Source organism: Candoia aspera, chromosome 7, assembly GCF_035149785.1.
Source record: "Candoia aspera isolate rCanAsp1 chromosome 7, rCanAsp1.hap2, whole genome shotgun sequence".
Lineage (NCBI taxonomy): Eukaryota > Metazoa > Chordata > Lepidosauria > Squamata > Boidae > Candoia > Candoia aspera.
Window position 1 is genome coordinate 70,737,181 of NC_086159.1, and position 13,887 is coordinate 70,751,067.

A 13,887-nucleotide genomic window follows, 5' to 3' on the forward strand; every position below is an offset into this window, starting at 1 on the left:
GATTCACATGGACAGTCTTTGTTGAAGGGTCATGGATGCATTGCAACATCTGCATTGGATGGATGCATTGCAATGTTACAACATCTGACCAAAATACCAAAAGGTGTGAGAAGATAAGACATTGCTGGCAATAAAAGTTAATATTGCTGATATTCTTTCAGTTCTTAGCTGATATTCTTAGCTGATATTCTTTCAGTTCTTAGCTATCACTACCTAGCCATTACCAAATACAGTAAAACCTTGTTTACTGTTGGGGACAGAGGTGTTGAGTAGAGCCAAATGTCCATTAAATGCAAATGTATGTAGCTAGCTGATGTCTTTTGCCTACATTCATATTGTATATATAATTACACAACTGACATAATTTACAGCAATTGCATTAATCTACATCATTTGAGTAATTATGAAATAACACAAATGACATCAACTTACACAAATGGCATCAATTATGTTAATTGTCCAGGCTGTTTTACAGTGGATGTTGTCTGCTAATATGAGATTTTGCTGTAGATTTTGCCAAGCAAAATGGTCCAGCTAGTTGCCTGGAATATTTGCCACCCAATCTGGTCTTTTAGTATGGAGGGAGGGGGGTGGGAAACCAGTATCCGTCTCTCCCAACTTCTGTTTGACAGAGCCAAAATGTGTTTAAAAGTTAAAAGGTTTGATTCAATTTATTTATGTATTAGACTTACATGACTGCCATATCGGAAAGACTTAATACATGCAGGCAGAGCCAACAGGAGTTTGGAGACCTGGCATATGAATTTCAACAAAGACATAGCCAGTTGCATCAGGACAAATCATTGTGCCAGAAGTATGTTATTTAAGGTATGGAATAAACTACAAGGCAGCAGTACCCCATAACTTCATGCTATTATATTATGTGGTCTACTGCAGCAACAGCTTTGAATGTTCTCAGAGCAAGAAATGTATAGCTCCATCACTTCCTAATTATATAGAATGCAGCACACACAGAATTGTTGTCGGAATAAGCTCTTACTCCTGCACTCTTAAAAGCATTAATGAAATTCTTCAACAAGGTGTTTTATTTGTATGGGGACAATACAGTTGTGTCCAGTCTCTGTAGAACATAAAGGGGAAAAAAAAACCTTATAGAACTTATGGAACATTTTTCAGCAGGACAAATTTTAGCCTCTTCCTCTAATTGAAGCAACATCCTTTATCAGTGAAGAAACTCCTGCACTGAACTTAGGAGTTCAAACTCCATTTTATGGATCTTAAATTTTAAGTTTGTTAATTTCTTCACTGGACAATTTAAACCTGTTAATGTCATGTTAAAATTGAAATCCCAGATTGGAGCATTTGGGGCTTTCTATCCTAATTTCCCCTCTTTTCCTCAAACACTTCCTGCGCCAGTATCAATTATGACATCTAAAACTCGCTGATGAACTACAGTTTTTCAAAGAAAAACTGCTTCCATTGTGCTTTCTCCTAGCAACTAGATAATGCTGCATGGCTTTCAGCACAGTATTAACTTCTCATTAATTTCTAGTGCTTTACCATTAAAAGCACTTTTAATTAAGCAAATTGTAATTTGATTTAGTGCTTTGGTTTCTCATGAGCCACTTCATTGTGCAGTGACAAACAAGTATCAGGCGCATTTAGAGAAATGCAATGCCTGAACATTTGCAGAATATTACATCAAAAGTGGGGGAAGAGAAGAGGCCCCACCATCTGTAAATTTAACAAAATAAAAATGTGGTTCATTTTGGGATCTGAATTGTAAGAAGTCAGACCAGACTGATGAAATAGTCTGTAGCAGCCTTAGATTTTAGACAGCATTCACCTATATGTTATGAGCTTAAAAGCTGAATAAATCTGACTTCTACAACTACAGGTAGTCCTTGACTTACGATCATTTGTTTAATGACTGTTCAAAGTTACGATGGCGATGAAAAAAGTGACTTAAGACCTGTCCTCACACTTACGACCGTTGCAGCATCCCCACGGTCATGTGATCAAAACTCGGGTGTTTGGCAATCGGCATGTATTTACGATCACGTGATCACTGTTTGCAACCTTCCAGCCAGCTTCCGACAAGCAAAATCAATGAGGAACTGCGTGATTCACTTAACAACCACGTGATTCGCTTAATGGACACGATGAGTCGCTTAATGAAGCAGCAAAAAAAGTCAGAAAATTGGGTACAGTCACATGATGCCTCACTTAACAACAAATTTTCCAGTCCCTATTGCGGTTGTAAGTCGAGGACTACCTGTAGGTATAGCAGGGACTGCCAATTTCTAAAAGCAACTTTTAGGAAAAGGATAATGAAATGCAACATGTGCTCAGCCCTGCAGTGGCAGCTATAACATAAACATTTAAACTTAGCCACCCAAAATGTAAATCAAAACGTAGTACTAATGAGTAGCAGTTTTTGCAGGGGGGAAGGAAGAGCAAATGATGAAAGCAGGGTTACTCTGGTGCAATCCAAACCCTGCCCCTTTTGTGTGTGCTTTTGACACTGCAACAGTACAATGCTGCTTTGGATTCTGCAAGAGCCCCTGCTAATGGGCTCTCAAATTCAATGAGAATGTGTAAGAAGGCACTGGATAAGTGCCGTCATACTACTGATTTGCATCACTGCTAAGGAAACTACTTGTGCTAAACCCAGCCTACATTTATCTAATTCTGAGACAGTGAAATATTCCTATTTTAGACATACGTAAAATGATTCTTATGCTCTCCTTTTGCTGACTGCCATTTCACTCATCTATTAATTTTGATAGAAAGTGCATAAAACATGCAGACATGCTGCTTAATTTTTTTAACCAAAAGAATAGGGGGGGGGGCTCATAGTAGAGATTTATTTATTGACAGCAGAATGTCTGTCTATTTGTTTCCCCTGCCTATTTATTTTTTTTATCCTTTTAACTTCCTTTCCAGTAGAAAATAAAATGTGGACCCTAGTTTCCTCTCTAAAAGCAGCTAGGCAAGGCAATTCTGAGCAGTTAAATGGACAGAAAAGGAAAAAAAAAAATGACCAAGCCCTGACCTGCTGAATTTTGGTACAGCAATTGTATCATATACTCTCAGACCATGACTGAAAGCAAAGACTGCATTCCCATGATTGGTTATGAGTGCGAATGTGTTTTCTGTGCATGGAAATGTCTGTTTCTAGGGATACTCCCTGGTCACCCCAGTGGAACTCTACACAAAGGGATATTTGCACAGCTGGCCCCTCAAATTAATTAAGGTGTTTTCTAGGCATACACTGCAAAAGAGAATTTCAGAGTGAAAATCTTCCCTTCCATTCTTCCTCTAGTACAAGGGTCTGCCTAGTTTAATTGAAAGTGGCTGCGACAGATAAAAGCAAAAATACAAGCCAGTGTTTGATTATTAAGATGATAAACTTAGTAAAAGAAAAAAAAAAAGAATGCCAACCAAAATATGGCCTCTCTCTCTCTTTCTCTATCTCAAAAAATCACTAAGCCCAGACAGAACTCCAGTTAATATCACAGCATGGCACAAGAAAATGTTGGTTGTTATAAGCCAGTGTCACAGGCAAATTTCTCATTTCAACAGTAGAGTGCATTTTCATCAAGTGTGTGAGTACAGTACATCCCTTAAGCATTTCAGAGGCTGTATTTTGTGAAAAATTGCTTTCCTGCATTCTCTCATTTCACTTTTTTCTTATATAGTACGTATAGAAAGTGGCCTCCCCCCAAAGGGTCAGACATGACTTGGTGCTTGCACAGGGGACCTTTCACCTTTCACCTTTCACCACGCTAGAAGTGATGGAGTAGAAAGGGGAAAAAGCCTTCTCTTGTATTTATTACAAATTCTGGCAGATAACTTCATATAGTCTTTTTTTTTTTAATGTACACAGAAATGGATGCTAAACTTTTCAATATGTTACATGATAATCACAGAAATATTTGTTATGTCTTCAGTTCTCCATAAATACGTATGAACTTTCATTTAGCTTTAATTCTTAGTATGACATCATTTGACTGGGAGAAATAACAGCCCAGTAGGACTGCTTTGCTCCCTTTGTACACATCTGTGTCTGAGACAAACAATCAATAATTCTTTGCAAGCTTCCTCTAATCTTCTCGTGTTAGGAAATCCCAGGAGTGCTTGTCAACCAAAAGTTGTCCTATATTGTTAACAAGGTGTGTGAACTGCCTGATACAATGCCCTGTAGCCCTGCATGCCTTACATTTCTTGCAACTAGCTTTAAACTATAGTTCTATTAAACCTGGAAGCAAGGAAGGAAATCATTATGTATCCATCCATACTTTTTACTCATGGTCTTGGACAACTCTTTTTATTGGCCTTTATATCAGACAACGTAGCGGCAACTTGAGATTTCAAACTGTTCAAACCATGCAAAAACTGTACAGAAGCCCTAAAACAAACTAAGCATTCTTTAAAAAGAAAGAAAGAAAAGAAAACTGTTTCCCCAACCCAGGGGAAAAATAAAATCCTAGTTCCATTATATGAATGACATGGCCTTGCCCATTTTGTTCCACCATCTGCGTATTATGGCCTTTGTTCTCCCCAAAATCATTAAGTGCAGCCTTCAGCAGCTGAAATACTAGCCTCTTCAGATGTGTGGGCAAAAATGTGGGGGAAGCAAAAGGAGCGAATGATGCTATGCACATGACTGCATCACTACACAAATGCCCTTACTTATGTACTCTGATAAGAGGGTGCGTAAGGCAACTTTGGCATGATGACATCACTAGAAGCATGCCATCATTTTGGCATCACTGTGGTTTGCTGTGGGTTCTACTTCCAAGACTTCAAAAATGGAAAGGGAAGACAGCAGACTTCTGAGGCCATATCATCTGGAAGCAAGCAAGTATTGACCAAAGTGATAATTGAGCCAGCCACAAAGGCATAATGACTGAGGGCAGAAAATTGGTATGAAAGTAATTGAAATCTATGATTCAGCAATGAATTACTTCAGCTGAGATACTCAGCCAGAATTAGAAGATATCTAAGACCAAAGGGAAACCTAATAACTCCTTGAGTTATTTGATCACCATCTGGTGGCAATGAGGCACTGAAAGACTAGAGGAGAACTTCATTTTCTGACAAATTACCTTGATAGTGAAGAGATCCAGCCACATGTTACTGTCAGAATCAAAACCCTTCAGTGAATTGCTCTGCATCTTTCAAACACATTTGAACTCTATTAAAGGGAGTGAAAGATTGTAAGCAGAGCTTACACAAAATATACCTCCTTATTTTTGTTTCCTAAAATCTATAACCTAGGGATGCATTTTTTAATGGCATTTTCTCAATCTTCACGAGAAGTCATGATGTAGGGACAATTGTATGACACACTCTTTTATCCATAGCATTATTTACAAAAGTCTTATCTTGGCTGGCTTTTGGGGAATAGATTATTTTTACTGGACACATGCCTATTTATATACCAATTTTATACTATTTCTTTTAATGCTGTTAAACATGTTGGCTCATTGCTACTGATGTTGGTCATAAAAATATCAACAACACTGGCCACCTGATATGTAATAAACTAGCCTGGAGTATATTTGCACCTACTGTTCTGTACTGTGCCATGCATCTACTACTGATATAGTAGATACATTTTGGAAAAATGATGCCTATGGATGCCATGGCATCCATTAAAAGCAATAAAAATGGCACCTATGGAGGTGTAAATTAGTTTTAATTTCTTTCAGAACTGACTGAAATGTGGCAAGGTTGTCAAATCTTGTAGGACTACCAGAATTTCATGGAATTTAAAGCAGTTGAAAGGGGAAGCTGTTGTGCAAGTTGCCCAGAGCTTGAAAAGACTGTTAACTTTTGTGCACATGAATAATTTTATCATTCACACACACATACAAGTATACAGTTAATAAAAATTACAATACTGGTAGCAGTAACAGTAGACAAAATAATTTATATAGTATGTAATGTAAAGTAATATTGCCCTTAATTTATGATGTATTTTCTGTTGAGCTTAACTCTGTTTATTTGCTTGCCTTGATTTTGGCTTCCCCTTATGAAACTCTACCTGTCCAATTTCCAGATGACCTTACTGTGGCAAAATTGATGGGGTTCTGTGTCCTTCCTTTATATATGGTTCCAATTCCCTGTTTAATACTATGCCATTCCTATGCCTCTGAGCCTTATTCCTCTCTGGTGGCCATCCGTTCTTTATTCTCCACATTTGACGGTTCCTGCTAAAGCTTGTGGTTTTCCTTATGTCCATGTTCTCTCTTCCCTTTTGGGTTTTTAATTTTAGCTTTAGATACCTGTAAAAATTTCATTTTCTCTTGCTCTTTGTGGTTGGAAATGCACAGGTCTGATGGTTATGGTGCACAGGCTCTGATCGATGCCCACATTTTCCGTAATGAAGGTTGGCATCCAGAACATTTCCTGGCTGTGTTTTGATGTCACTTGGGAGACTTCGTTCTTTCCAGTCCCCCCACTGGTTTCTATTTGCCCATTAGGGTTAAGCATCTAGCAGGTTGTGCTGAAAGTATGCAAGCCAGGTTCCATTTTATCCAGATAAAGGTAATAGTTAGTACCTTTTAATTAACAACGCTTTTCATTTTTAAGTAATTCTTTCTGTTAATTCTTTAGAATATAACTTTGCTTCTGTGTTTCTTCTTCCTTATAAAATCCTGGTAGATACCTAAGTGGAAAAGCAGAACTTTCAGTACCATTTTGTGTGGGGGGCATGCCAATGAGTTCTGTTCATCAGAATGAGGAATGGGTTTTTTTTGTGTGTGTATTATGTTCAGAGCCAATCATAACTATTATTATTTTCAGACTGATGACAAGCACTGCCACAACATGATCATGTGGGATAGAGGGGAAGGCACCACAACACAGTTCTTTTCTTCTTAAGGCGTGTTCTGTAGACATGCTGTGTTGGGAAATGTATTTTGGATGGACTGTTGTTTGTAAAGAAGAACACCTCTGAGACTCAGCTCAAAATTCATCTTCTGTGGTCTGGGGACCTTGCCTGGGAGAGCTGTGCATTTCTGGCATATTTTTTCTTTTCAACTGCTTGCAGCCAGGAGCTGAAGTATCATTCTACAAAAGCTCTTTGCATAGGGCCCGGTTCTCTGCTGGATTGCCTATCTCCAATTGTTCCTGGTTGCCTGGTACGTTCTGGCAGAGTGGGTGTGCTCCAGGTCCCCCCATTAAACATTGTTATCTTGTGGGACCAATAAAGTGAGCCTTCGCTGTCATGGCCCCAGAGATATGGATGGTACCCACTCTCCTGGCCTTCCAGAAAGCCCTTAAGAGCTGGATCTGGTCCCAGGCCTGGGGTGAATATATTGGTGGGGCTCCGTCATGTTTTTATTGATATGGTTGTTTTTAGTCCGGGCTGTCATGTTTTGTTTTATGTTTTTAACTGTTTAGATTTTGTAAGCTGCCCAGCATACGTTTTATTGTTAATAAGAATAGCCTTAGAAAACAATCTATATAATGTATTTGTGTCTCTGTGTATTGTGTGCTATATCAACATTCAGCAACCATGTACAGCTAGAAACCCCAGTTTCCCAAGCTGGGGTTTATAGCTAAGAGAGCTGGAGGTGGACAACTGCTTATGTGAATTCCTACACCAGCATCTCACATGGGTATCACCTATCAGGTCTGTAGCTCAGTGTGCTTATAAATGTCCCAGGTACAATTCTCCAGAAAAGTCTGGCAAAGCTATCTGTCTGAAGCACAGGACAATCTTTGACATGCAGCAATGGACTAGAGGAAAAAAGGGACTGACTTGGAATAAATTTTTGATGCCCCCCCAAAAGATGCCATATAGCCATTACTAGACTCATTCCTGGGTAGAGTTTCTAGAAGGTAAGAAAATAATGGCTCCAATCTGAGTAACAAAGGAAAAAGAATGCAGAGGGTAGAGGAACATTAAGCCTAAGAAATGTAAATTTATCTTCAAGTTCTTATGAATAAAAATAACATTTTAAAAAGTAATAGAAACCTAAATGGTGGTGGTCAGTTCTCTTCTTCTTACATATTCTCAGTTCTCAACATCTGTAACCACATCTCTTTGGAGCCCCTAACTGCCTACTATTCATAACTATGAAAAACACACATTTTTGTTTCAAATTTCCCATTTCCTTCATTGGGGAAGCAGCTAGTCACAAGTGAGGGGATGGCTAATAATCCAATATTCTGCAACCCATGGCCAGCTCATACAAAACCATTACAGGGCTCTCGTCAATCCATAGGAAGTATGGGAAATATTGCTCATTCCAATTCTAGTAAGAATGCTATAATCTGGAAAGCTTCTATTACAGATGGAAATATTAGGAGAATATTGAAATACAGTGGGCACAATCCAGAGAAAGTTAACTATGAAATCAATGGGGCTTAAGTGCTTATATCTGAACTTAAATCTCATTGATTTCAACTGAACATAGGCTCACTTAGCTTTCTCTTGATTGTATCCAGTGTCGTCGTCCAGCCTGGTCCTCTGGTATGTAAGGCTTAGAATGACTCTGGGTGTGGCCACAGTCCCACTAAATTCACAAAACATCAAGCTTGCATCAAGGGAACTGCAAACAAACAAACAAAACCCACGGAAAATTTCTACAATGAAATCCAAGCATACCTTCATGTATGAATGCAAACATATCCTACAAAATATATCGAGTTATATTATTCTGGAAAGGGATTTTTAGGCTTCGTCTCCTGCATGTCATTTTAGAAAACTGAACTACCACAGGTAAAACACACCTCTAATTTCTCTTCTTCCTATTCTGAGGGAAGCCACTAATATTGCAATTTAATCCTACGTGAGGTATCTGGCAGATTGCCCTTGTAGCACAGGGGTGAATGATTCACAGTCTGCTCTCATGATGGATTTGTGATTCTCTCCCGTTAGAGAAATTTTCGTCATAAGTGACATGTAAATGCACAATAGTAAAAATGGTAATTTAACAACAGTAATTTAACAGGATGCTCTTTTCCAAAAGCAGCATCAGAAATATGAGATGTTAAGGACCTACAAGGGCATTTTATGCTGTTTAACATTTTTATAGTTCTGAATCTTATGATGCCTGCAAATAACTAAACAGTGTTTCTCAACCTTGGCAACTTTAAGATGGGTAGACTTCAACTCCCAGAATTCCACAGCCAGCATGGCTGGCTGTGGAATTCTGGGAGTTGAAGTCTACCCATCTTAAAGTTGCCAAGGTTGAGAAACACTGAATTAAATTAATTGTTTATAGTCTTGTTTGATATATATGATGCTTGCTTCTTATTCATGTCTTTAGAGTTGCAAAGCATGGCCTAAATGGGAGCATAATCACATGGATCAGGAACTCTTTAAATCCTGTGTGTTTGGTAGTGAGTGTTTGGGACAGACAACCCAGTGGAAAAAATCAGTCTCGTTGACTCCAAGGACATCAAGGGAGAAGCAGTTCATAAATGCTGAACTCTTTGGATAAATAGTCTGCAACTCTTGTTGCTAGCAAATGACTTGTTTTGAGGTTTTAATAAAGGGCTTGAAGAAATAATTGGCATGAAGATTTAACTTACCCATTGTTGACCCAGATTCAGGCCTGTTCAAGGAGCTAATGATAACGAAGCCAAACCCTTCATTTTCTTTGCGATGGATGATGACATCATTCGCTTGCAAGCTGTGCGAAGGAAAGCCCTCGGGAGGCGTAGCATTGTTACTTGACCCAACATGATTGCTGTTGGCATATGTAGCATAGTCACTTCTTGGAGAACTGTGATGGGTAGACACAGAGCCTGGACTTCTGCCATTCTCTGGACATGGTTCTCCTGAAAAAGACATGGCACAAGAATCAGAAAGCACACTGTCTCCCACATCCTGTACAAGAATCAGAAAGCACATCCTGCATTCTAAATTCTAATTCTTTCAAGAGGGAAATATTGGTGAGTCTCAGGTCAAATCATGGAATGAACCTTATGGCTTACTTTAGGGTCTATTGCTTTGGGGCCTAACCTACTTTAATGGTTTCTTCAGAGCCCAAGAAAGGTTCAGGATCTGCAGTCACCTGCTCATTCCTCTGTTATCTGGGAGGAGAGCAGACAACTTGCTGGTTTCTAAGAACATTATTAGGAAAAGCTGAGAAAGACTTTGTCCTAACAAACAGAATGATAAATTGGGTTCTAAAGTGGAATCCTTGTTGAGATTTCAGAAACCTTATTCCTTATTTTTTCAATAAATTTGCTAAACAAATTCAGTGGGAATCTTGCTTTCAGATGAGTTGGCTAAGAAGAACTGGATTCTTAAACAGAATCTGCTTAAAGTAGTTATATTTGTGTTGCTGTGATTAAGTATGGTTGCCATTGCTTGGCTACAAAAACCCAGATGACCACTAGTTGGCAGCAAAAGGCAGGAACAGGGCTTCCTAAATCTTGTGGTGCTATGACTCCCTAAAATGATAAATGAACTTTAGTAATTCCATCTCCATAAAGTAAACCCTTGGGCAAGAAACAAACATAACAACTCACATTAAAATGTAATCTGTATATCTGTGCTCTCTACTCAGATCTTTGCTTTGTGGGTATATGTGCATCTCTAAATAAAAGAGCATTGCAGAGCATCTTCCTCCCCACTATCCCATTTGAGCATCAGTACCCTTTACCCATGACAGCCTTGGGTGTGATGCTGCAATCCAGTATAACTAGAAACTGCCAGGTAGGGTAGTCTCTAAAAGGTAAGTTCTTTAACTTTTCATTATTAGCATTAAAGAAACTTCCCAAACATAAACAACAAAGGTATTTCTCTGCTTCCCAAAGACTGGGTTTTTAGGGAAAAAGAAAAAGTCTACCTCTTGTCTCCTTTTTTCTCTGAAGGGTGACTGCTTTGACCTGCTATATGTGCTGTAATAAATGGCAACTCATCTATTTTTAAAATGCCATTTAATGAGGCGGATTTTAGCTTCCCCCTGCCCCCCAATCTGTTTTCAGGATTTCTTCAAAGCTGAAATTCCTGTTTGAACAATGAGGTATCCAAGCATCCATGTTCAGATGCACAGGTGATGTGGTAATCCCCCCATTGCCTTAGTATTTCTTCTGTCCCCAGTGAGAAGTGCTGATTTTACAAGGTTTACTACTGAAATATAGATCATAGGGTTGGAAGGGCTATTTAGAAGCCATCAAATCCAATCCCTTTTTAATGCAGGAATTCAAATTAAACCTTCACAGTCAGCTGAGATCCCCGCCCTCCCTCCCTATCTTATGTGTAAAATTCCATGTCCACTGATAGCACTGTGAATGTTAATTCTAATACTATTAAAAGGGTGCTACAGAAACTACTAAGCAGTGTGGGGTTCTAAGTACTGGAGTTCCTTGTTGATATATGACCTTGGGCTCTACTGCAATGTGTGTCTAATTCAGTGTTTAATTCAATATTGAGATATTTGCCTTCTACTGTAATTAAAAGAAGACTAAAGAAGGCAACCAGTAGAGTGATTAGGATTAGCAGTGTGATATCTCTTATTAATCACTTGAGGGAATGATATTAAAGGCAAAACTGAAATACTTTGGCCACATAATGAGAAGACAGGACACCCTGGAGAAGATGCTGATGCTAGGGAGAGTGGAGGGCAAAAGGAAGAGGGGCCGACCAAGGGCAAGGTGGATGGATGATATTCTAGAGGTGACGGACTCATCCCTGGGGGAGCTGGGGGTGTTGACCACCAACAGGAAGCTCTGGCGTGGGCTGGTCCATGAAGTCACGAAGAGTCGGAAGCGACTAAACGAATAAACAACAACAACAATCCCTTATTAAAAGAGAACTGCCTATTCAAAAGTTCTTTGTGGAGAAGATGGAAGACTGATTCCAAATAATAATTTCATTGATTGTTCAGAAAAAGAAAAGTTGTTCCTGCATCCACAATTGTAATACTTGCCTTTATTTATATAGTGGATAATATATATGTATGGAGGCAACATGTATGAAGATAAAGATTTTGTTTGTAATGTTTGTACCTGGCCAAAAGAGGGAAGGAGGAAGTGAAAATTGCAAGTTGGAAAATGCATAGCCCTCTTCCTTTGGCAGATTTTTATTTACAGATCTAATACAATGAGAATTGTTGAATGTTCCCCAACCTGGTCTATCCCACAATCTAAAATGAAAATTGATAGGCGGGTAAATGTCAATTCCTTGTGGGAACCAACAGACTGGACCATCCCTCGGTAAGTTCTACAACCAACAGTATGGATTTTCATGCTTTGGTTAGATGGAAGCCAGCAGAAGAACCACAGCTCCCACTGGGCCTCCTTTTGCTATCCCTAAGTGAAGGTAGATGACAGAGCAAGTCCATCTGTTATGAAAGGCAGAGAGCAGGAACATACAGTTCAAAGACAGTATGCTTTGTGCAGCAAGACAAGGCCCATACTCCCAAGGTGCCAGATTAGGATTCATTTCTCAGGCAGTTTTCAGAACTGAAAAGGGAGTCTCAAAACTTTCTTTCTGCTCTTTACCTCACCTGCCCAAGTTAAACATAATGCAAAAGAGATGCTCTGGCATCTGCAAAAGGGTGCTCTTGGACAGCATATGCCTACCCCAGGTCTCACAATTTGCATCTTTTCAGAACCCTAGATGAATTATGTCCTAAAAAGAATACAAGAGACTAACTCTATCCAGATGCTTTTAAATCCTAGTACCATTTAGAGAGCCAACTGTATAATAATAATAATGCTCAGCCACTGTATATTTAGTGGGGCTGTACAAAGCATTAAAAAGAGATGCTTTTTGGTATGACTGAAGAACTACTTCTCCAAAGGTTAAAACAGCACCATCTTTGGAAACATTGATGTGGCTGCTTTGAAAGCTGTCCCTGACTGTGTGCATGGGTGCATAGCTCTTCACTTCACTGATGATCCAACATGTTGCCTTCCCATATGTAGACAAGTAGGACCAGCCTTTGAAGGAATTCTAGAAACCTTCAAAAGGATTCAGTTGTTTCAATGTTTACAAGAAGGAGGCTTTGTGTCCGCTAACATGCTTTGCAAGCCTTGAACACTTTGCACAGCCCTTATGTCTTGCCCAAAGCATGGTACAATAAATGCAATCGTATTGATTCCTTTGTGAATATGCAGTAGGTTGAGTGAAATGTTGGCTTTTAGCCAGGTGCCACCTGCTTGCTGTCAAATAAATACTGGGACCATCTTTGATATTTAGAATCAAATCAAATCAAATCCATATATAGCACAGATTATTACTTTACTCATGCTGCTGTATGAGAAGCAAAAACCTTCCAGTTGAAAAGTGTTTCTTAAGGCAATTGTTCTTTACTCCTGGAAGTGTGTCCTCTAGAAGTCCTTGTAGAACTTTGATATAAAGTGATTAGTGCAAGAAAGAAAGAAAAAAATCCCACCAAACAATGGTTATGCCACTACGTTTAGAACTGAAAATCTCCCAGAGTTATTGAACCAGAGCTGAAACCAAGTGCCACAGTCAGTGACAAGAAAAATCTCATTTTCTGGCTGTCATGTTTTGGAAGGTTGAATGCTGTTTATGTCACAGTGGGTGCAACAGAAAGGAATTATCTTACCCTACTGAATTACTGACAGCTGTCTCTGCTGTAAATGAATGTAACTGATTCTTATTAACTATAGGAAAAATGATAAACGAATTAGAACAGTTTTTATATTGCTATTGGATTTCTACCTATTCTGAAAGATCTATTCATCAGAACAAAAGAGTTAAAGATTGGTAATATTCTCTGCAGAAAGCAGCATGCTAATCCCTTTCTTCTTTGGAATGTCAGTATTTCCTGGCTATTCGTGTTTTAATAGTTGGCAATTCTGTTCCTTGCTTAAAAACAACAACCCTAAACTAAAAGCATGATGATTTTTTAAACCTAAAGTGCAGTCCACTCTATTAAATGCTTTCAGAATAAGCTAGATCCTTTATGCTTGGGTTAATTAGAT

At 38.9% G+C, this 13,887-nt stretch overlaps 1 protein-coding gene across 1 annotated transcript in view; it reads right to left on the bottom strand.

Annotated features, from left to right (window-relative positions):
• Nucleotides 1–13,887, bottom strand: part of MAGI2 (membrane associated guanylate kinase, WW and PDZ domain containing 2) — a 713,008-nt gene that overhangs the window by 57,869 nt on the left and 641,252 nt on the right. The window contains exon 16 of the mRNA XM_063308087.1: nucleotides 9,514–9,762. Coding sequence (XP_063164157.1) covers nucleotides 9,514–9,762 — 249 coding nt within the window. The remainder of the gene's footprint in view (nucleotides 1–9,513; nucleotides 9,763–13,887) is intronic.